Here is a 25,263-nt window from a genome sequence, read left to right on the forward strand (position 1 = left end):
TTTGCATACTGAGAACATGTCACAGTGTTTGTGTACTAGAAGCCAGTGAGTGAATCATCTGTAGACTGTAGTATTTACAGCACTTTAGTTCCCTCTTCTGGCAAAAGTATATCATTAAACTCAAGCCTATCGTAATAATAGTTGTGACGCATGTACATACTACTTTACATAAAGGTCACTGGATGTCCTTCATTACTCACTTGTTCTCATCACAGAACAAATTAAGCTATGTTAAATGAACAAAGCAGATACTTGCATCCAATCACTTTCTTAGACAACACATATGCCAGGTCTTTCCTCTGCAGAGTGGCTTATCCTCAGGAATATTTAGGCTTCCTTCCACAGTCCAAAAACATGCAATATGGGTGAATTGGTGACTCATAATTACCCATGGGAGTGAATGGATGTCTTTCTGTGAAGCCCTGTGACGAATTGGTGACATGTCATGGGTGTACCCTGTCTTTTGCCCAATGTCTTTGGGATCGGCTCCAGTCAGACTTCAGGAGCAGCTTTGATATGAATACACCACAGGCTTAAAAAATTTCAGACTCCTTGAACATATGGGATAGTTTCTTTTATTTAGACCTCTGACTGACTGATGAGTTTGAGCAGCAGAGGATGCTGATGGAGAGGAGGAAGAGGACTTGGCACCATCATGTTGGACGGTAAAGCCATAGCAGATAAGTCCAATCGGCCTGCAGCCAGCACAGGCAAAAGAAGAACATTGTGTTCAATACAGAGCAGGTGCAAAGGCCTCATCTTGCCTCATCCCGCCCCCTCGCCTTTGCAATAGAGCTCTGCTCTTTGCTTCCTGGTCAGGTTAAGCTCTTTGTTACCCAGGTGATCTATCTTTCCATCTCAGTGTCCCTTCACTCTTTGTGTCATACTTCATTTAGTTGAGATAACACATCAGCTTTAACACTCATCCATAAACTCTCACCATGATGCCCACAGATGGTGATTTCCTATGGTCCAGCCCAGTGATTGGTAGAAAGACAACCAAAAACAGAACAGCTGGCGGGGGATGATATTTCATCAAGCATTTGGACTACTGTTTTCCGGGTTGTCTTGTTAATGCTTCCAATCCAACATCTGGCAGAAAACAGACACAAAGGCAGAGAGGGAGAGCACAACCTGTTCTTTGGCAGACCTTAACAAAAGGCTTGACACATGTCTGATGAACAGAGAGCTGAAACAGAAAAGACGGAGCTGCCGGGAATATGAAGGGTGCAAGCGGAACCTGCCCCCCATAAAAGAATATTTTTCTTATTTGCTCATTGACGGAATAAAATCTGAGAAATCCGCCTCACGGGATCAATTCAGAGAATTAGTAAAAAATCTCTGGAATGCTATGTTTATTTGGTAAATCAAACCCCTATGATTGTGATATTTTTGATCTTTTAAAACTGATTGGAAATCTCAACCACATCTAAGCTTTTTATTCATTTCCTCCATGAAATAAAAATACAAAGCGAAAATTAAGTGAAATTCTTTGCCAAATACCAGATTAACAAAAACTATGTTTATTTCATTTTCAGAAATTATATATTTAGGAGTTATATTGTGTAACTGCTGTATTGTTTTTCTACAGTAGAGAAATATGTTTTCCCACCAGAGGGAGCCATTTAACAATTAAATGGGCTCCATTATGACTTATGAGCATGTTTATCATGCAGATGTAATAAATCACATGTGAATGAAGGAAGCACAATCACAAAAAACTACTTTTAATACCTGTTGTCACAGTGTTAGTGAAAATGAAGATATAATGCAATGCTGAGTTTAAGTTGTACAGAACTGATGCAAATATGACATTGATATGTTTTAATAACCCAGGTTAACCTCCAGTGACTTCCTAAACCAAACACATTGTGTAGAGTCGCAAACACCGTTCCCTTCAACAAGTATAATTTTTCTGAAGTGACTAAAAGAAAATAATCTGACCCATAAGGCCTGAAGATTTGGGCTCCTTTAACAGACAATGCAAAAAACCACTAACTATGAGACACGTGTGGCTGATCATAAACACCCCCTCAAAAAAACAAAACAGAAAAAGAACAAGAAATCAGTGATAGTGACAACCCTACATTTCCAAGAGAGGCTACATACAGTATTGTAATATTTAACATGTATAAGTCAGAGAAAAGTCATGCAGCTTCATCTCGACACAACAGGTTATAAAATATAGACTGCTGCTCGTAACAGAGCTTGATCTCAGTAAAGCTGCAAAGTAGATATTGATCCATTTGTAAAATACATGTTGTCTTGCTTCCCACTCGCCGGCCGGATCATAGAAGCAAGCCCTTTAGTCAGCCAAGCTGTTCTATTCCAGTGACTACACTGCCGTTTTTGCTGCTGAAGAGGTTATATAGGCAGAAAAACCATTATGCAATGTGGCACTGCAGTGATTGCAATATTTGCTGTTTGGCCCTTTTATTTTTGTTGCATAATACAGGATCTACCTCTTCAGTAGTGGCAGCAAATAAAAGCAAGAAAAACAAAATGAAAAATAAAATAAAATGAAAGTAGCCATAATCTTGTTGTACTTTAATTTGTGCCATGATGGCTCTCTTGGTTTTTTGGTTTCAACATTTTTTTTTGTTATTGGAATTTGTGTCCTGATGATTTCAACAACCCTGATACATGAAATTGAAAACCGTGTGCATCAACTCTGACTTCAGCTGCTTAACTCCATTAAACACAGCAGGCACCATACCATACCCACATCACATAACACGTCAAAAAGTAAAACAATGCTACCCCATAGACAGTGTGGCATTTACATAAAGCATTCAAATAGTTTCCACCCTGTAAAAACTTAAAACATTATAGATACATCGTCAAAATGCACACACAGCCGTTTCCTTTTTTTCTTCCCAGGAAATCCACTTGGCACGATTGTCATAACAACAAAAGGTGAGGAACTTAATTATTTTTGGAGAAAGTACTAAATGTAAAATTAGAGCTCAGACTAGATGTCAAATGATCGTGTTTGTGCAACAACTGAGTTCAAACAAAATTAACATAGGATAGATAAGGAACTCTAAAGGTGAGTGGCTACTGTTGTTAGATATTGATCTTTTTTTTTTTTAAATTTCTTCTTATGACATGCTACATCAACAGTCGTTAATGATGCTAGAAGCGAGGGTCAAGTAAGCAGTAGTAACTTGGATTATTCATGACATTAGAATGGCTATTCCTGGTAGCAGAATTGATTCTGCAGACTGTTGTAGGATGAAAAGGGAGGATAAAAATGTTACAACATCAACACAGACAAATGGTTTTATAAAGCTGTTCAATAATAAAAGACTAAGAATAAAAAAAGATTCCCCATAAAAAAAAACTTTAGGGGAAGAAATGGCCAAATTCTGTCCTGGTTCCCAAGTTCAAAAACATTAAAGCTTTATAGCTAAAACACAAAGATAACCGGTACTAAAGTGGATATTTTCAGAATAATTCCCTGATAAAATTAAAATAGTGGTACGTATTTTACAAGTATGTTGACATTCTGCAGAAATTTAAACCTACCCATGACTTACCGTTGATTATAACCCACTGACAGCCTTTTCAAATGATAATGTACAAACTTGCATAGATAAAGTGATATAGTGGTGAGCAGCTTCATACTTGTGTACCCAAAAATGGAACATTCAGTGATTTTATTTAAACCAAAGACTTTTCTAACATCCTGCAAGACAAAGTCGCTTGCTGTTGGAGGTTCTAACAAACAATGTATTTACCACTGACACTGACCACTAACATATGCAAGTTTGCAATTTGGGCCAGTTGGTATTTGTTAAGTAAGAGTGGGAGATCTGATCCCGACTGAGCTTGAGATCAACATTGGCATGGTTGCGTGGATGTGGATCAGCTCTCCGGCTCATAAACGGATTACGAAATACAGGCCCCAGGTCACACAGAACATTTTAGGACAGTTAAATTAGCTGTTCTTTACAATATGGCAATTAACAGGGTGGCATATGAATGACATCATAGTATCATCTTAATATAAAGGGATCCACTGACTAATATTTGAAAATGTCAAACATGCTTTCCCTGGGATTATTTGGATTTGATTTGGACTCTTTTTAATGCACAGGCCTGAATTTGGCTACTCTCAATTTAAGGCTATTCATTTCTATGCGGCTACACCACCTGGGGACTGACAGTAACAGGAATGACATCTCATATGAAAAATGGTTTCACAACATGTGGGTCCAAAGTCCTCTGGTAGACTTTACATTAATGTTGAATTTAAAGGGGAGTACCACTCAATTTGGATCATGTCTTGATACAACTTTATAAATCCTTCTTGAAACCCACCCTGAACCCACACCCACCACCACCAAAGATGAGTCCAAATCTAGAGATGGGTGACTCAAGGACTGGTATCAACAAAAAAAGAAAAAGAAAAGAAAGAAGAACATTTGGCTATAAAACACAAGCTGAGAGTCAATAATAGAACATAGCTGGATATATTTTTTCCATTTGAGTGGCAATCCCCTTTAACAGGTGTACCTCACAGGTTGGGTAAACACTCAATAAGTACAACATATAGACTTTACTTTGAGCACAGTTCAATTTAAAGCAACAGGTTATAAAACAGTGACATCATCAAGAGGACGTGCTGTACATTGGGCTGAGAGCGATGGTTGCCTCCTGCCTCTGCTTCAGTCGTGAACGTGTCACAGAAATGACACCGTGTGCAACTTGAATGATTGCCGAACTCCTGTTGCCGTAACTCCAATGCTACAGACTGAATCCGTAGAGCTACGCTGCCAGTGTGGTGGTGGGGAAAAAGCTTTTGTTGCATACGACAATCTGACGAAACAGCAATGAAGTTGAATGCTCTTCCTTAAATAGCTCCTGCATAATATTGTCAATAAAAGAGAAAAGCATTCACCTTGGATTTTAACCTTAATTGTAATAACCCAACAAATTATCACACCACGGTAATCCATGACTCAGACCCACTTAAAGCAGCCCAGACGTCCTCCACATCCCCAAACTACCAACGTCTCACATACGTGGACACAGTGGTCCCCTAGACAAGTGTCACTTCTTCTGACCTTTTAACCTCACACTGCATCATGACTTGGTGTAGGGTCACTTTTTTTCCTCCCGTGCCTCTTATGCAGAGTGATGGATCCCGATGCAACCCGGGCTGGTGCAGGCTCAGCCTTAAAATAAGAAGCGCTCAAAGCTGGTGGGAGGAAGAGATCGTAAAGGAGTGAAAAGAAAAACCGATGGCCCATTGTGGAAGCAGCTCTCTGCTGAACCTACAACGGCGTCCTTAGGTTGGCAACGGATCATCGTCGCCTTTGCTGCACTTGCACTTACAGCAGAGGACAATGGGAGTGGCGAGGAGGAGGAAAGGGGAAGCAACCAGCAGGAGCAACCCAAAACCAGCGAAGATCCCCACGACCTGTGGATATAACATAATGTGTAAATTTCATGAAATGATTTTCGTACATCAGTAGCATGTAGCTGTAGGGGTCAGATGAAGAGATGTCAGCCTACATAACAATGTTTATCAGCAGTTTGTAGTGAAAAACATATGAGAGCAGCAAATCTAAGTCAAATGAAGCAATATGACTCAAAACGAAACACCTTCAGCGGCTGAGCTGTAACTTCTTAACTGTCAGCAACTGTCCCAGAATTAAAGGTCGGAAAGATCGCACATTTGTAATTGTTGTTAGTAAATTAAAATTCTCTTAATGTGAAATGATCCTAATTAACATAATTTAACTAATCTAGCATCTAAAAAAAACAAAAACGGAGTGTTGCAAATATTATCTCAAATATATATATATGTGTGTGTGTGTATATATTTTCATTTGATACAACTCGGTGGTACGGTGGCGTAGTGGTTAGCGCTGCCGCCACACAACACGGCGGGCTTGGGTTCGAGTCCCGCTCTGTGCGGAGTTTGCATGCTCTCCCTGTGTCTGCGTGGGTTGTCTCCGGGTTCTCCGGCTTCCTTCAAAAGCATGCGCTTCAGGTTGATTGGCCGTTCCAAATTGCCCGTAGGAATGAGTGTGTGTGCACATGGTTGTATGTCTGTGTGTGGCTCCGCGGTGCACTGGTGTCGTGCCCTGAGTGTCCCCCGCCTCACGCCCTATACCGCTGAGATAGGCTCCGGCTCCCCGTGACCCGCGGATATGGCGGTGGTAATCTGAAGATGACTGACTGATACAACCCTCCAGTTGTGACCATGTAAAGTTTGTAAAAGCACCACAAGGGGGCGCCAGACACTAGCAACTTCAGAGCAGCATCATTCAATCTTACATGAAATCACATGCAGCTCAGCTCCTCCTGCTTTGCTCAAGAGCAATCTTTGAGGTGTGTCAATCACCAACGTGTTTCTGCCAGTTACCTAACAAGGAAATGTTGCACTGTACAAACAGTGTTAGAGTGTGCTGTAGAAGAATACAGTCAGGGAGAATTTACTCTGATTAGTGCACCCTGGTGACACTATAACACGTTCAGGTCATGGCCTTAATGGTAACTGATTGTGAGATTAGCTGATACACACTTGCTGTCAGATGCTGACAATGCATGTTTTTATACAGTAGATGCTTGTTCTGGAACATCTTGTATTTGTGAAGGGAGGCTTTTTAGATGTGAAGGAATGAAGGGGAGTAAAGCGAGTAAAAACAAAGACACTAGGCAGTAAAAGGTGAGCTGGCCTCCACCAGCTGAATGGTAAGCATATGACTCAGCCTGCCCCGCTGGGCAGCAGATGCCACTGTGTGTGATGGACAAAAGGACATACATGAATAGACGATTTGGCTAAGACATTAAGCAGAAATGTGGAAACTGAGAAGAAAAAAAAAAAGCGTCAGATGCCACTGATTTTGTGTCACTTATTGAATTAATTTCATTTGTTTACCAAGGAAGAAGGTCCCAGGTTATCTAAACTGAGTGGAAAGTGTTCAATAAGAGATTTATTTAAAAAAAGAAAAGAAAAAAAGAAGAAGCAGAAAGTATACTTGTAAGAGCAATGAGAGCAATCCACCCTTTTCCTATTGTGCTATCAAGTCGGTCACGGAATAGTAGCATATTAAGTGAAGGAAGGGAGGCATGCATGGAGCACGTGGATGTCCACATGCTTCTTTTGAGTGGGAGACATTAGGGGGAGGAAGGTGGGTTTCTCACCTGTGTTCTGTGCCAGATAACGGACGCCCTGGAGTGGCCCAGTTTGTTTCGACATGGTCCTTTGTCATAGTGGATCAGGAGAAAGTCATCCTGCCATATGCAAACAGGCAATACAAATAAAGCTGGAGCATTTGAACAAACAAAAACAAACATCTTATTCTGTCTTAATATCAAGGTAAGGTTAAACTGATTTCCAGAGCTATCGGTATGTGTCACGAAGACAAATGATGACTTTACTGTTGTGTGCAAAGACGATTAAGATAATATGGATTTTAAGGAGTGGGGGGGGCATAACATAGCTCGCAATTGCCTTGCATATCAATGCATTACGAAAAGAAGGTCTCACTCACATCCAGGGACTCCAGACAGTACCAGCAGAAGGCATGTTTGCAGTTTTTACACATCATCTGTGCACAGCCCTCGTCCCTCTCGATGTAAACTTTACATTTAGGGCAGCGCTTGATCGGTGCGTCATCCTCTTGGTTCTTATAAAAAGAGGTGCTGGGGAGAGAGACACAATCGATGCTCACTTTACAAAAGGTGCAAGGCTTGAACCCACTAATCAATATTTATAATCTTTGGCATAAAGATGCCAGATATCTTCTTGTCCAATAACTATCATTCACTAAATGGTACTGAAATCCCTCCCATACTTTTATTCTATTATTCTATCTACCTCCATTACTTTTGTTTCAGTTAACTCCTGAAATATGGAGGTAAGCCTGTTACTGTCCTTCAGGACAATCGTCTTTGTGGTCAAAAAAGCATTCAAAAGAGGAGCCCTGGGGTCTTTGTTGGCCACAAAGCCTTAATAACATTAATAACATGTTTTGGCTGTATGGGAGAATCCGAACCCAGCTTTGAGAGACAACCTTAATGCCAAAGCTCTTTTAAGTTAGAACTGACCTGTTAATACCCTCTCCCTCCCTCCACTGTAGCCTCTGAACTCGATCCTGAACCTGCACAGATTGAGGAAAGCTCTGAAGAGCTAATGACGTTTTCAGAGTAAGCGGATATCACCAGGAAAAGGGTCAGTGGCGCACGTCTCCAGATAGCCCTTTTCTACTCCAACAGGAAGATCCTGTAACCTTTACATGAATAACCAGCTCACTTTACTTCAGTTTAGTTTCAGCAGCTTGTTTTATATCTGCCAGTTACTTGGTGCTGGAGTTCTGGACGATGATCAGAAAAAGCAGCTTCCAGTCCATATTTAAGAATACACTGAATATCTGCTCCAAACTAACACACAAGCATATAACTGACACCAACTATGATGTCATGGTGCGCTTTATGCCTCCTCCAGGAAAGCAACACTTCTCTGCAAAACACAGCAAACCCAAGCCACGCCCACTTCCTGAAAAAAGGCGTGGTTAATTTAAACTCATTTAGCCTTCTAAGCCACAGACCGTCCACGACCATTGGGCTAAAACAGAGGGTTACGGACCATAGATAAAACTTATGAGTCTAATAAGGTGCCTATATGTAGAATAAAATTATCCTGATATAAATATCCTTGACATAATTTACTAGCAGTTTGTATATTACTCACATAATGAAATCAAACTGTTGAGATTAAAAAATTGACCAACAAATTTTTATATTTTATACCAGTGGTTATTAATGAAACTATTTTCTAGTGAATCCATTTATTATGAATGAAAAAGTACAAAAATGCCCCTTAGATGTTGTCAAAATGTCATATGCCAAATCTTTGCTTCGAGCAACAAAATACATCAAGAAAGCTGATACCTGTTTTCCCCTGGTAGGAAAGAAGTGATGGGCAGGTTGCTCTCCTGGCAGGCTTGCCCGGGGTGCCAGTTGGCCTTACAGGCCGAACAAAACTCAAGGGCACAGACGGAGCACTGGACCAGCTGGGGCAGCACCGGAGAATCTGTTTCTTTAAGTTGGCACACGGCCTGGCAAGATGAGGAAGGGCACCACGTCCGGCATGGGTCCAGCAGCACCTCTGATTAAATACAGGAAATACCAGTATCACAGACAGAAGCTCTTTAATGTGGTTAATTAACACAGATCACAAGGAAAGACTTTGCAATCACTTAATTTTATCAGGAGGTAGTTTGCACGTGTGTGGGGAAATCGTTAAAATGTTTGATTACTTTTTTTTAAAATGTCATCAGTATAAAAAAAAGAGCTATCTCCAAGGTTGCAGTGGAGCATGGCTGAAATCGCTAGAAGTTTTCTTATAAATACAAATATAATTTAACACTTTCAAGGTTTATTTACCTGCTGATATTTTATTTTTATGACTGAAGTGTTTTGCATGTTCTCTTTCAGTACATAGCATAATGTACTTGCCCTTGTGTCCGTTCTCTTTCCTGCTGCTTCTCTGCCAAGAACTCCAAGCTGACATTTCAAATGTCTTGGCTCAGCCGGAAAAATATGGAACTTTGATGACACAGCCGACTGTCCCTATCCAGGCAGCATCAGAAACTAAGTCTGAGGATTTTAACCATTAACAGGGCCCATCTCTATTATCAATACATATATTTATCCTTTTTATCCAGCCTTTTTCGTTTTTTTGATGGAAGGATTTGATCGTGCATCTATCATGTTCCCCAGGGAACCATGTTCAGAGATTTTTGCCCAAAATCAGTGAGCTGTGTCTGTATTCGCACCACCAAGTCAAATTTCTAATTTCTCCAACAACAGGCAAACACAGTCGTGAGCCGTTGCTCTTTAGTGTTTCGAATCTGGGTGAGATGTCTCCTGGGTGAGGATTATCGTATCGGTCTAACTGGTAAGATGCCCTGGGGTGCACCCACAAATTACATATTTCAGCTCTTCTCACCCGGTCTGGGGAAGACTAATAACTTCCCGGAGGAGCCGCCGATTGCGGCTGAATGGGCATGTGCCCTGAATGCACTGCTTAGACAGCTGCCATGGCAACATTATGCTCGGAAAACATGTCTGAGGCATTCACTTACCCCTTTCAAACTGAAGCTTCTTGTATCTCTGCATTGTCTCTGTGGCTACCATGGATTCAATCTAAGAGAGAGGGGAATATAGGTGGGAGGGAAATAAGCAGGTTAGTGTGCATATTTATAGCCTGAAGCTACATGGAGCAATGACACATACTGAAGGTAAGTAAAATATCATTACCACAACATCAACTTCAAATTCATTCAAGATCAGAATTTCCAACGTGCTTTTTGTCACACTTGTAGAACAAGAGAACATAATTACCAGGATGAATTCAAAGTGCACATTCAGCAAAGCAAGATTTACAGTATATACTCATTTTATTTACTCATTTACTAAAATGATCAATGGGGCTTTGTAAAATACAAAAAAACCATCATTAACAAGGTGAAGGAATGCTGTCAGGGCAGATAGGAATGAGGCCCATTTTGTTTGTCTGGCATGAGTGGCCTGGGTTCCACTGAGATCCCATGACGCTGACTGATTAGAAACAGAAGGCCGTGGTGCTGAACCGCTCTGCCTTCAGGCCACAGAAACCACGTGACACTAACAAACTGCTCGCAGGATGAGGAGTGATTTGCCCTCCGACTGACCTCTGATAGCAAAGAAGGCATATGCACACTCATTATTATGGTGAGCACAGTCCAATGTTGCATATGAGTGTAATAGGTTCATTATATTTAAATATGATCTGTGGATATAACATGTTTTTCATTTCCAGAAGAAGTATCAGCAGTCTAGCAGTCGTGACATTTTAAATGCACATGCAGTATTTAAAATCTATACACCAGTGTATGAAACTGAAAAGCCACCATTGTTTCTGGAAATCAATTTACTGATAAAAATCCTCCTCCAGTCTTGCCCATTATGTAACCAAGACATATTGGACATTATTATAAATGTTCATGAGCGTAAGGAGAAGCAGCAGATGGTCCCAATATCGGCAACCAGTCACCACCTAAAAAAACCAAATTCATCCACTGACAATCTGTGCAAAAAAGATCGAATTCTATTCATCGATACCTCATTTTCCTGCAAGTGTCCTCTTTTGGGACAGGCAGAGTCTGGACAGCTAATTGCAGTTTCAAGGCCCTCTTTAATCAGGAGCTCCACATACTGCTTCAGGCACTGTGGGGCAAAAGAAAAGAGACAATTAAGACATTAGCCTTGTTCAATAGCCATTAGGTAGTTGGAGGGGGAAAATGAAAATGAAAGCACCGGAAACAGAGACAGGGGTGGCTGTGTATGTTTAAACCTTCAAAATTAAATCTGTTTGCATTAAAAGGGAGATTTTAACTTATTTGATCTGAGTGCTGCTCAGTTTGAACTAAACAGATTATTGTTAAAAACAACAACAACAAAAAAACTATTCTATGAATTTGACTGATGGTTCATCGTTCCGGGAGTGTCATGCTCACCAGTGTACAGAAGACACATTGGCACTGTGTGATGGTGGTCATTTGCTCCAGCGGGAACTCTCCAAGGCACAGCTTACATGATACAAGGGGATCCATGGCCAGCTCCCACGTTGGACGGTACCGTGCCATGGTCATCTTCACCGCCACCGAGCTGAAACGAAAGAGAAATGTGGAGAGAGATGGGGAAGAGAGATAGAGAGAAACAGAGAGAGGTGAGATGGTTAATGAAGACAAGTGCATGGGAAAAGCTGTCAATCCCGCTGATAATAACAGAAAACCTTGAAATGAGAGCAGATGAGGCTCCATTTGGTTTGGTTCATCTACATAATAAACTCAAAGTACTATACAGGCTTTATTCTTTGTGACACAATAAAACCAAACAAAATAGTTTCATCCATAAACACAGTATGAACACAGACTAAAACCTTTTTTTCAGACTGGCCTGCTGTAAACAGAATGTTACCAGCTCTTGTCAACCAGGCTCTTTTTTATTCCAGGCCAAATAGCGTGAGTCAGGAACAAAGAAAAAAAAAAAACACTCCTGAAATTCTGTAGCCATTAGCTACCTCGGCTCTTCAAATCTCCACTTGGGATGATATAACACTTTTGTGAGTCAGGGTTATTTTAGGTTGTCTCTTACTCTCTGCTCAATCTTCTTCCCCTGTTGCTGAGAGCAAAGAACATCAGGAAGGAGTTCCGCAGTCCCAAAGTCAACACTGGAGCTCTCACTGTGCTGCTTAGCAACTAGGTGAAGGAGGACCTTTAAAGACGACTGGAGGGAGGAGGGGGGGCGGCACGGTAGAGGAGCGACAGGGAGAGACACATGGCAAAGGAACGAGATTGTGGTGTGTATGCTGGAGACATGTGTTACCCAGAGAGAGGAGCACTGTGTGTTTTTTGTTTAACAGCATGTTAAAGTTATTTCATCCTTCTCCTCCACCACCAATCCAGACCTTCATTCACGTTCTAGATGAAAGCAAACAACAGGCCAGATTAACAACATAAAAAAAGGATTAATATGTTGACAAAATCATTTATTTCTGGATATGACCATAGCCTTTGGTCTGAGGTGAAATGTGAGACACAGATCTGTTTCTTCATTAGAAACTCATTTATTGCAGAACCTCCATATCTCTCAAGTTAACCATCCTCATTAAATTAGTTCCAATCCATGCATGGTGGCGTTTAACACCTCAATCGCTTCAGTTTTTCTGGCACCTTCAAGAAAAATGATTGGGTCTCACCTCCATACATCTTTATCTCAAAATTAATTTCTCCTTTTTCTTCCTGTAATGCTGATTAATACAGATTCTGCCAAGGACATCTCAGTTGGTGCTCATTGGTGTAAACAGGACAGAAAGATTGTCATGAGACTTCAGGGAGGCTACAAAACGACAGTCTGGAAATGTGTGACTGATGAGAGACAGCAGCTCATGAGATGTACTCTTCATATCCTTCAACTGCTGCTTCTACTTGACACGGATGAAACAGCAGAGGAAGACGGCTAGCTTCAGGTTCATCACTTGGACAAATGTATTCAATACATGTTGAGGATTTTGGCAGCCAGATGGCATCATATTTTCACAACTTCATTAAGCATCTGAACACAGACAAAAAGATTAATAGAGATCACTGATTTATCTTTTTAATCATGTTAAAACAATGCCATTTAAGATGTCTAAATCAATTTAATTGGCAAACAACGGGCAAGATCATGAGGCAAACAACAGGCCAGATCAATAACATAAAAAACATGTCTGTTTATTTCTTTCAGCAGGTAACTAAATTCAAAGGTTGTTAGAGATGAGATTTTGGTCACAGGATCAAGTATGAATAATTCTCCAAATGCATTTTCTTTCGATTTACTTGTGCACCTCCTGCACCTCTTTATCGTATCATCATGTAAATACAAGGTTAGAAGAGAAAATGAAGCGAATGGAAAAGATGATTAATTTAATTGATCTCTTCTGTGACTCAGTGACATCACCTGGGATTCATCCATCACACTGACCAGAAAGTGCTGGCCAGGGAGTCGTATAATGAACTCAAATAAAAGTGTTCTAATGATGGATCCAAGGATGAATTTGACCCTGTGAGTGTGTGTGGTAGTGCTCTGAGCTTCAGCGATGCAGAATAAGAGAAAAACAATTTCAGCCAGTGTAATGATTAAATCAAACTTGGCTGTCCAGGTATGCAGATGAGCCTATTTATGTACAATATGGCTGAGCTGGAGGCAAAAATGTATGCAAAGAAAATCCAGCGATGAAACCTTGTGAGAAAATTGCTGATGGATTGAATGCATGAGTAGAAGCTCGCTAAATTTAAATGTGATGATTTATGTGACACGTCTGGAATAGCTCAGCAGTATTCCTGTGTGTTCCTTATTCAAGGGAGAGTCCTCAGCTCCACCCGATTCACTATCCACGTCTTGTCTCTTTGTGAATTAGTTACAAGTTATGGCTATCTCAGGTTCTTAAAAAATATAAGAAACTGAGATAGAGCCTGTAGTTAGCAAAATATCGATGCAGCGTTCCATCTTTCGAAAAATTCAGTTCTAACTTTCAAGTCCATTTTGTCAAATATAACAATGAAAACGCAGTAAACACTTATTTAGAATTTATTTCATTTCTTGTTTGTGCTTTGTCTCTGACCTTTATTTTTTTCAGTGATTGTGGTTAATGAATTCAAAGATACTAGTACTCTAGTCAGTGAACAAAGTCTGACAGTTTGCCTTCCATGCACCAGGCCAACCACTAAAATCAACCATCAGAATGACCCTGAAGCAAAATTGTAACCATGAGAAGGAAAAATGAAAAACAAAAAGAAATCTCCACGTAGTAAACAGAGACTGCTTCCATACCTGGTTGTTTTTTGAATATCAGACAGTTTTTGAGTTATGCTGCAGAAAGCAAAACATGACAGATTGATGGACTTAATTCATGGAGGGAGACATCCAGATTCTCACCAGGGATAAATGCAAAGCGGATGACTTGATGGCTGAAACCAATCTTCGTCTATATTTGTGCTGTTGTCACAGTTGTTGATTTCCATTATCATGGTGAGAAAAAAATTAAAGAGTAATTCACACGACACAAAGCAGTAGTTTAAAATTATTTTCAGTGTTTCTCCTGCCAGACTTCAGAAAAGCTGTTCAAATGCTGACAGGATGGGTCGATGGGGACAAATGGAATTGTTTTGTAGGGATTGCCTGAGGGGAGAAAAAAAAAGCAGGGAGAAAGAGTGGTGCAGGGAAAATGAGTTTTCATGAGAAAAGGTGGTGCATTGCCATCCTTCTGTTGCATTATTAACCAGATAGTCAGTATTTTCTCAGTAACAGTGGACTGACAAATATATATTTCAAGCGATGGGAAGGTGCTCTTAAGCCTCTTGTGGCTGTAAATAAGTGAAAATAAGACCATTAGCCCAGGCCCTACCATGGCAATGAGATCATTACTATCATAACCATCATTTTTTTGTGTGCAAGATTTTTTTTGTTTTGCTGGTGAGGAGTGCACACATTGAATTAAATGTGAAGCAGAAGTTCATTTAGTCTAGATATCAACTTCCTGCTACTTTAATAGCAGAAACATTCTACCAAAGTCATAAGTCAAAACAGTGTCATAAGTCATAAGGTGACTTATGACTTACGAGTGCTATCAATGCAACTACTTAATTTCACAACAATTGTTTCCATCATAAATATTTTAAGTGGGGAAACATAAATTTAGCGCTCCCTTTTCTCCTGATTTGACTTTTTTTTCTGTTTATGTAATGCTCCATCAAAGCATTGTGTAAGACCCTATTTATACCTCACCTATGGCTCACGATGCGAAAGAAAGCCGATAGCAACTGTTAGCTGATCTGGGAGTTGACAAGCAGCCCACACAGTTTCTCACTCATCCCCTGACACACTTAAATGCAGACAGACTCTTTCAACACCTGCATAAAGCTGTCCGTCAGCTGATTTATATAATAATGTTGGAAACCAATTAGACGCGTCAAGCAGAACACGATGGAGGATGAGGAATAAAAGACTGTTCAGCTGGGGATGAAGACAAGACTGGAATAAGGACATTTCTGATTATATTCTACCTGAAATCTCAGGACATTGGTGCTGCCGCTGAATTAATGTACTGAGAAGCATGTAATGATGACAGGAGCTCACTGGATAAAAATAACTGGATAAAACCTTTACCTGACCAGATCAGCAAAATCTACTCTAATCTCAAGTTTACTGTGGTCCTTGTTCCTGTCTTGAGTATAAAAAATAATACAATAAATATGTTATTGTCTCATTGGGGTTGGAGCAGTAATTGAATTCCATAAATGAAATGTTTACATAGCATGAGATTCCAGTTGATTTGAAATTCACGTATTGACTAGAAGTCACCCAAAATTTTTAGTTTAGGCAAAACTAGAAAAAGCATCATATTCACCCTATGATTGGTGAATGTCCAAAGTACAAATACTCAAAGAAATATGAAAATAAATGACTAACTTTCATTATGGCCTTTCTTGAAGATGAAATCTTAGTGATCTTGTTGTCTGCCCTCTTTTCTCCTGTATTCCTTCTTACCGCTCTTCCCCCACAGGTAGTCCCTACATTTCACTGCCAATTAGAGATGTTTTTAAGTATCATTTCTGTCAAATCTTTTGCTTTCTCCGAGACATACAAAAAGGTAAAAAAAAAATTAAAAAAATCAAATAAAAAGAGATCTACAGTCAGAGAAAACATGTGGAAACATGCCAATTCCGCCAATTTTCCAAACTCCCTCAGCTCAATTGCACTGCCTGCTATTACTTCTTGTTACCTCGTTGAGAAAAAACTCCCGCTGGGCAAGGTAACAAACAGGCTGAACAGATGAGGGAGAAAATGTGCACAAACAACGGTAGTCGTGCACACGTGGCTGGGGTTTGTACACGTGCATGCAGACAAACATGAAACTTAGATTCAGACATTCGATGGGCAGGGGTATGGAGACTACAGCAAAGAATCCCAGAGGTGATGCCAACAGCAGAATACAGTCTATAGATTTTATGGGAGGGGTATACATTCATTTCATTGATTGCCAAGTGAACAGCAATCATAATCAGTTCCCAACACTCATAAAAATAGTAAATTTACCTAAATTCTTGGAGAAAGTTACCTTAAACAATGAAATAATTGGAAAAATTCTCCCGCTCGACACAGACAGACTCCTCAAACAAACTTCTGCTTCACACTGCTTGTTCAACAAACAAAAAGCTAAACTGTAAGACAGCATTTTGCATGATTTATTCCAAATTATACAGTGATACCTCTACTTACGAAATTTTCTACTTACGAAATTTCTCAGCAGGAAAATAATACCTCTACTTACGAAAGAAATTTCAACTTACGTAATGTAAAAACACAGTATTGGCTGATACTCGAATAAAAACACAGTATCGGCTGATACTTGAATCTCCCACAGGTTTCTGAACGCAACATTCTCATAGCTGCTCTGCCATTGGCTATTACCTATTACGTATCTTCCTGGCATCCCATTGGCTAAGAGGGGTGCCACTCCACCTCTGTGTGGAGCTAGAACGGTGCTTATGGAGTGTCTCGGCATTCGGCACTGGACCCGTGAGGTAGTCTGATAGTTTTGCGCAAAAATAATAACTTTTTGAGTACGTATTCGCCATGGAGCCCAAGAAAGTGACGGAGAAAGAGGAAAAGACGAAGAAAAGAGTTTTTTGTCCATACAAACAATGCAAGAGATAATAGAAAAGCATGAGAAAGGGATGCGTTTGGTTGATCTCACCAAAGAATATGGCCAGAAATCTACAATTGACACGTTATTAAAACAAAAGTTAGTTTAAGGAGTTTAAGGCATTGCGTGGGTGGTTGGAGAAGTTCAAAAGGAGGATTGGCTTTCACTCGGTTGTTCGGCATCGTGAGATAGGAGCGCATGAACCAAAGAGGGCAAAAAACAATGAGGACAGCAGTTAAAAGGTAAATGACCATCATTATTATTCTTTACTCTATTCTTTGTTTTTTACATTATGCACAACTCTCATTTATTGTATAATAATCTAGTCGTAACATGTATTTACTACATGTTTTGATGCATTTTATGCTTTATAAAACATTTATGTCGGAATTTTTGTGGGCTTGGAACGGATTAGGGCATTTGCATGGAAAACGCGTCTCTACTTACGTAATTTTCTACTTACGTAATTTCTTCCGGAACCAATTAATTTCGTAAGTAGAGGTACCACTGTATCTAGAAAACAGTGTAATTCTACAAGCTGGAGGGTTTACTTCTTTATAAGAGGAAAAACCATGATTGGGATACATCATGGAAGCAACATTAATGTTGAATATTCATACTTAACCTCTACTCGACCGTTCTGAAACCAAGTCTAGAACTGTAAAACAAACATTCAAGTTGCAGTTGTATACTCTGGAATAGACTAGACAATTGAATAGGCTGAAACTGAAATGCATGAAAACAACCCACAGTTTTTAATAATGATAATAATAATTAGCTCCTCTGGTTGAAATGACTGGAGTACTTGGATTTGGGTCATTACTGACAATTTGACAGTTTCCTCTTAGCCATGAGGCTAAATTTTTCTGCCTTGGTTATTTGGTTTGAGTTGGCGGAGTACTGAAGGTATCAGCTATTGAAGAATTTTCTTCCTTTTGTTATTCTGCTTTAATAATAATAATTTAATAATACGTACTCAACAACATAATTCAACAAGAAGGACCACAAGCACTCAGCTTGAACTTTTTAGGTCCAATTATGTACAGGAAGTTACAGCACGCTACTAGTACCACAAAACAAAAGTTCAAAAAATTACATTTCAAAGTAAACAACACCATCCCCTATGGTCAAAAACACAACAGTATTCAAGGCATAAACTGAACTGTTGTCTGACTGATAATGGATTTCATAATTCAAACAGGATTAAATAATTCCTCACCAAAAGAAGAACAAATGCAAAACTCAGTGACACATTTAAGAAAACAGTAAATAATGAATATCGCGTAGGCAAATTCACATCCATAACTACATGTATACGCCATACGACAAATTATAATGAATGTAAACAACTGAAATCAAATCAGCATAGGCTATGATACTACTGCCATCACCTCATGGAAAAATACACTGATAAATCAATCCAGCATCTATTTTGAGCATTTATTGCAGACTGAAAGTAGGTCATGGGTGTAGGCCCTACATAGATACAGATCATGCAGTCCTGAACAAACACTTAAGTCACGTGTGACTGGCCAAAACCAAGACATAAGATGCTTGAGAGTATTCTTATTGGCATGATCAGTTTTTGGGATCAACTATAAATTAATTTCATGCACATGCCGAGGGACGTCAAGTTTGGACGACTCAATCCCTGACTGCAAAAGGTTACATGCCTTTGTGAAGGGAACAGCAGTTGGGGACAGCCTCGATCTGTCCTTGACATAGAGAGGAGCTTTAAGAGGGCAGCCTCAGAATGGTAACAGGCCTGGTTTTTCCATGCCATGAGGAGTTACACAAACACCCAGATATATTTTGACATCATGAACTGTGTAGTGTGTGTGTATGTGTGTGTGTGCGTAAGGGGGGGTTGGCGCCTAGCATATCAAAGTCCTTGCTTTATAGTCTAGACAGTGGTTATGCCTGGGTAACTAGGGCAAAGCATCTGTAGTTTCATGTGAATTTTGGCTTGACCACGTTTACATATACTTTAATTTGTATTTTATTGACCTGAAGAGGATGAAGATGAACACTGAATTTTTAAAAAATCTTCTTAAAGCTTGGTTTGTTTGGAGTTGCTTGTCAAGAGTGTTAAACCAAAGTAACAACAAATGTTTAAAAAAAAAAAAAAAAAAATCAGCAGAATGCTTTGTTGTGCAACTTGTTGTTCGACAACAATATCAGATATTGTGTTTACATGTAAATAATCAGAATATAAGCAATCACGAGATTAAGATCTCAAACCAGATAATCTCACATTTACAGAAGCTTAGTCCTTACTCACCCAATCAAGTACACCGTGCTAACTGTCCATCCACATCCCAAAAAAATTTCCAAAAATAAGTTGCATAAATAATAAAACATTGCACAACATTAAATTAAGCTGATTTGACTAAAATATTTCCTTTGACAAAATACTGTACTTCAAATGTGGAAAAATGACTTTAGGTTAGGTTAGAGTGGTTGATCTCATCTCTGACTCAATAGACAGTTACCAAGGGGGCTGCAGTGGCTCAGTGGTAAAGCGGGCGGTAGAGCGGGTCGTCCTATGATTTAAGATCGGCGGTTCGATTCCCGCTCCCGCCCCCCCAAAAAATACCCGGAGGTGAGCTGACAGTGGGAGGTGTCAGCTCATCTCCGGAGCACTGCCGAGGCACCCCTGAGCAAGGTGCCGTCCCCTTTACAAATTGCTCATTTTGAGGCGCACCAAAGAAGGAGCTGCCTGCCACTCTACCTCCCCTGCATGCCTACAGGCCCCTTTGTGTGTGTGTGTGTGATACAGGGGCCTGTACTCACATATATGTATGCATGCGTTTGTAATCAGTAGCTAGAGTGTGCATTCTTAATTTCCCTTCGGGGATCAAACCAGTATATAAAATTTAAAAAAAAATAAATTAAAAGTTTAGAATCCAATGAGCCAATCAAAGCTTATGGATGACAAACACAAAATGTACAAATCTGTACAAATTGTGAATGTGAGTTTACTGTACACAACAAACTGCTTGTGTGTGTAAAGTTTTGTAAAGTTGAATTACATAGTTTGCCAGCAACAGTTTGGGCTAGATGACCCAAAACACTCAATGAGTGCATTTGCATTTAACCAGAAGTAAATTACTTTCGGATGATATACTGCATGCATAGTTTGGTGATGGTAGTATGTTGTTTGTGAGGTGTGCTTTTGAAGACATGATTATGATACAAGAGAGATGGACATACTAACACACAAACCTCCCAAGTCACTGTTATGTTGGAGGATTACAAGTGGTGCAAAAGGTAACTACTTTTGACAACCTTAGAATTAATTGTACTGACCAATTCACCGGTGGTGGACTGGTGTCACGGCCAGAGTTTCCCCCGCCTCATGCCCTCAGTCAGCTGGGATAGGTTCCAGCTCCCCACTACAGCGGATGAAGCAGTTGATGGATGAATGAATGAATGAATGAATGAATCACGTCACTTAAATGGGTTGAATGAACATGACATAGCTGTATGGAAGGACAGCCATGACTCAAGTGGACAATGAACCTTTTATGGTCATGAGAGGAAGGAGCTCCTCAAACAGAGACACACTCAGGGCCTAATCTGCATGGTACGGTGACAATTGCCAGCAACAACTTGAACAATTCACAAGCAAAGTTGTATAGATGGAAGACAAAGACGCTTAGATGGAAGAAATTCTCAGTTATGATTGTCATTGCAAGATATCATGGGCCCACTTTGGCTTCAGTGTCCATTCTGAAACCGCAGACACAAGCTGCATTACCATCCACAGAGGGCTTTCTCATATTTTAATCACCTCACCCTATAAGCACATTCTGTTTCTCATCATGACCCCACTTTCCTTTAGGAAAACTTTAGGAAATGCTCAGACATCCTGTTGTTGGGTTGGTTCAGACTCACAAAGGATATATAGCCACTAGCAGTTAGTTACACAATAGTTACACCCAAAGCAAATATATGGGTAACTTTACATTGCCAAAGGGTGAGAAAAATGAACATTACAATGATGATGACACATTAAATGGATTGCAGTGAGCAGTCTTTGCATTAAACTACTCATTTTTGTATTGATAAGATTACAAAGCATTCACTGAAGTCACAAGGTTTCTATTTAAAGTTTGCATGACAAACTAACCACTTTTGTTTCAGCTTATGGTCTGCCAAGGGCAAGTAGGGATTCCAAACCGAAATGCACATTTAACCACAAACACTATGTTATAATTCCGAAGATTATAGTGATATCAAATCCTATATTTGTGAATACTTTTTGTACTTTTCTGTACAAGTGTTTAAATATGTGAACAACTATCTACTCTAAACTGTTAATTCACTTCGAGCAGCAGACTCTGATTCCTACATTTACAGGTGCAAATAATAGGAAAATTACTGTATTCAAACAATGAAAGACAAAGTTCATTTGAACTGTAACAACCAGACTGTTTCTCTCTTTTCACAGAAGCTGGGCTGCTTTACATTATAGCCACGCGTTCAACTGAACAATCATGCAACGTCTTTAACTGCAGGGCATTCACTGGAAACACAATACCTTTGTAATGATGGTTAACACGTGGCTGGTAATCATGAAGGTGTCTAAAAAACAAGACAACAGCTGTTCCATGCAGCTATTTGACAGATTTTTTTCTATTTATTTGGTTGTGCTTTATACAGAAACCAAGCTTAAAAAGGAGCATGTCTGGTGCTTGAACCTTTACAGGACAGAAGTTTGTTTCTGGAATTGCTTACATGACAACAGTGTCACTCTGAAAGAGCAAACATTTGTGCATTTTGGCCTTTGGTGTACGTGGTAACAGCATTTTTGTAGTCTGAACGTGCCGATGTTCTGTCGCACCATAGACAGGCAAAATCTAAAAATCACTGTTGCGATCATTTTAAATTAATGGCAACACTACTCAACTTTGCACATTATCAATAAATGAGATAATGAAACACAAGATTTAACCAGATCCTGGCTCATCGCTGGTGTGGATGACTTCCTGAGTCATCTACTTCTGCTGCTTAGTGATTTCCCAACATTTCAGAGACTGACTTTCAGTACTAGTCACAATGTGCTGTACTGTGCTGTTTCTATGTGTAGGTGGAGAACACCAGTGACAGACAGGGCAAATTAGGAGCCATACATTTTCTTTTCCCAGAATAACGAAGGTGTGAGTTTTACCCATTGAAATAAAACACAATTTTTAGACTAAATCTATAAAAGGCTGCCTTAGTAAAAGAAAACCACCATTGCTTAAAACTAATTTTACATCTTCTATTGTACATGGGCATTAGTTTAAAAAAAAATCAATAAAATCATAGCAAGATATGTTTCTAGGCTTGCAGAGACACATGTTTCTAAAAACATTTCATCTGTGGTCCTCATTAGAGTGTCAGTCTGTTTGTGTGGGTACACACAGCTCCAAAGCGAGCTAGAAATGTGTGTATCATCAGAATGACCTGCTCTTTCTGATTATTTACCTGGGACTGGCACAACCTGACTGATTTGGACAATTTAGACATTCCTGTAACACTGAATCATGGAGAGCCTCAGATGGTCAGCAGAATCTTTGGTACCTTTATTACATAATGATGTCTCTGTATGCTTGCCCTACCTGTCTGAGAAAATGGAGCCAGGGCAACCGTTGTAAATGCCAAGCAGCCATTCGGAAGAAGCACAGCACACAGGAGCATCATAATGCTCTCATAAAAGTCCATGTCTGATCCTAATGCAAGCCAAACAGGGTGGATATAAAGGGCACTAAACTCTCCATGAGCAATGAACATTAATTTCAGGAGCTATTTAAGAACTTGAGTGCTTACATGATGTCTGGTTACAAATGCAACACTCGAACTCTGACCCAAAATACTGTATGCTGGGAAACCTGCACCACCCTGAAAGCCTGCTCACAACATCCTGTTGAAATGACATTTAAGTTTTTGCATAATTCTCGGGAACCTGACACCACAAAGACAGAGCCCTGCCAGATAACGCAGAAAACTCTTCTTCCAATGTGGAAATGTTGCTTAGGTATAAGACTGAAGTCATGAAAAGTAATATATTATCACATGAGTGTCAAATCCGTTACTGAAACCAAAGTTTTGAATACCCACTGTCAGCTCAATGAAACCAAATCAACAAGATTAAATGACGAGACAGTAATTTGAATAATGGATTATTTTCTTTAAACAAAACAGGTGTCTCAAACCTAGATTGACTCCATTCTCAGCCTCAACCATCTCCTAAACGTTAGGTGATTCTGTATGACACTAATCAAGGTTATAAATCAAACATGAATTTGACTAAGTCAACCCGGGAAACCAACGCACTTCCTGGTTTACTCCTAAAAACACACTTGTATAATTGGAAAGTGGAAAAATAACATCCTACAATCAAACAACCACAAGCTTTTTTTTTACAGCAAGCGAGCAAACAATTTTGCATTTGGTGCCATCATTTCATTATAAACCATTTAGTGCTAAATCTAATTCACTAAAAATAACAATTATGAAAAAAGAAACACAACCTTTCAGATTCATACAGTACTTTGCTTGTTGAGTTTTGCTTGCTTAACACAAATTGAACCACATCAAGGTAGGCGGACCAAGCGCCTGCTAACCTTTGATTACAAATAATAATACAGTATAGTAAAGGTCCATTCATCCACACCTGACAGTCACTCACTCACTGCTGGTTAACGTGGACGGGGGGCAGTGGGTGACCTTTCAGAGCTCCGTAGAGTCGTTCACTCCGATCAAGTCGTGATTGGAGTCAAAACACCACGGCTACTATTTATGGTGAAACCAGACCGCAAGAAAATTTCAAAGGAGTTACCTGCAGCTCCGTCATCTTTACTCCACGACACTAACAAATACAAACATCCATGGCTAACAGTCAAGCTAGGAGACAAGCACGCATGTTGAAAAACGAGGAAACTGGGGGAAAAAATAAGATGCGACAGCATTTTCTAACTCACACTGAGGGTGAAAAAGCTCCTTTTTGGGTTCTATTAAATTTTTTTTTAAAAATGGAACCCTTACCTGGCTTTCTGAGATAACGCCGTCTTGATGGTGTAACCTCGGGAACGGTGGAGAAGATGATCTCCTGAATTGGATTAACGAAGAGGAGGCCAGTCAGGCGCAGGGGGAGGAGGAGGTTATCTCAGAAGGGGTGATGCCCATGTTTAGGTTGTGTCCCTCCGAACAGCGGGCTGATCCCGACGGTTGACCTGCTACTCTGTCCCGCAGCGCCTGAGATCAGGCCACGGTGAAACACGAATACCAACCATGGTTGAAAACAGCGGAGATAAATAAGCAAACCGCGGGTGGCAGGAGCTGACACACACTCTCTGTTTTGCTTGACAGTAGGATATTTTTTTGTACACGCTCTACTCTGGAGTACAGACAAGTACACGACGTCCAGTAGGCGCAAACGTAGCACAAATTAAGCGAGGAACAAGACGCTGTTTTGTTGCAGAAAAAATCCGGGGGCGGTGTGTTTCCCTTTGTGCCGTTGTTGCGGCTGTGTTCGCTAGCAGGAACTGGAGAGACGCCATTAGTTCGTGAGAGGCTGTCCTGCGCTGCAGCTTTAAGGAGAGCCAGCTGACTGACTTCTCGCAAACAGCAGTACCCCCTGCTGGCAGACCACTGCAATTACATATATTTAACTAGATACCAGCTTCCTGTGCTAAGACGTCCTTCTGACACATGATGTTTGTTTTTAAAGGAGAATAAAAGTGAACAAATTTAATACATATAGGAAATCCTATCACCCTGTTCACCTGATCAGTGCTATGGCTCAACTAATAAGAATTAAACGTTTTTACAATGTACAGCTAAATCAGTCCCTTACAAATAAAGCAGATTGATGATTGACAAGTGAAAGGAAAGTAATGTTGGGACCATGACCTCACCTATATTAAAAAAAATTAAAGCTATTCGATTCTTATTAGTAAATACATCCATCCATCCATCTTCTACTCCCACCTCAACCACTGTCACAGGTTGAGGGGTGCTGGAGC

The 25,263-nt window shown here is 40.0% G+C and overlaps 1 protein-coding gene across 3 annotated transcripts; it reads right to left on the minus strand.

The window, feature by feature from the left end:
* Positions 1-1,711: 1,711 nt before the first annotated feature.
* Positions 1,712-24,814, minus strand: rnf144aa (ring finger protein 144aa). Of its 3 annotated transcripts, none has more exons than XM_068339161.1 (9): positions 24,284-24,814; positions 12,157-12,288; positions 11,517-11,667; positions 11,122-11,226; positions 10,104-10,164; positions 8,908-9,124; positions 7,509-7,659; positions 7,159-7,248; positions 1,712-5,425 (listed from the first exon to the last, which is right to left on the minus strand). In XM_068339161.1, exons 2-9 carry the CDS (start codon positions 12,198-12,200, stop codon positions 5,294-5,296), a joined length of 951 nt encoding a protein of 316 aa, XP_068195262.1. In that variant the 5' UTR covers positions 12,201-12,288; positions 24,284-24,814; the 3' UTR covers positions 1,712-5,293. The 3 variants fall into 3 exon arrangements, with proteins under 3 accessions (XP_068195262.1, XP_068195264.1, XP_068195263.1); XM_068339163.1 differs by lacking the exon at positions 12,157-12,288 and adding an exon at positions 20,561-20,646 and having other exon boundaries at positions 24,284-24,813; XM_068339162.1 differs by lacking the exon at positions 12,157-12,288 and having other exon boundaries at positions 24,284-24,812.
* Between the last annotated feature and the right edge of the window lie 449 nt (positions 24,815-25,263).

This window comes from Antennarius striatus, chromosome 17 (genome assembly GCF_040054535.1).
Source record: "Antennarius striatus isolate MH-2024 chromosome 17, ASM4005453v1, whole genome shotgun sequence".
In the NCBI taxonomy this organism is placed as follows: Eukaryota; Metazoa; Chordata; class Actinopteri; order Lophiiformes; family Antennariidae; genus Antennarius; species Antennarius striatus.

Excerpts from the sequence above, each read along its gene's own strand:
- rnf144aa (XM_068339161.1), bottom strand. The coding sequence starts at position 12,200 with ATGTTCTTTGCTCTCAGCAACAGGGGAAGAAGATTGAGCAGAGA. Across the intron at positions 11,668-12,156 it reads GGAAGAAGATTGAGCAGAGA|CTCGGTGGCGGTGAAGATGA; the intron begins GTAAGAGACAAC and ends CTTTCGTTTCAG. Across the intron at positions 5,426-7,158 it reads TTATCTGGCACAGAACACAG|GTCGTGGGGATCTTCGCTGG; the intron begins GTGAGAAACCCA and ends TTATATCCACAG.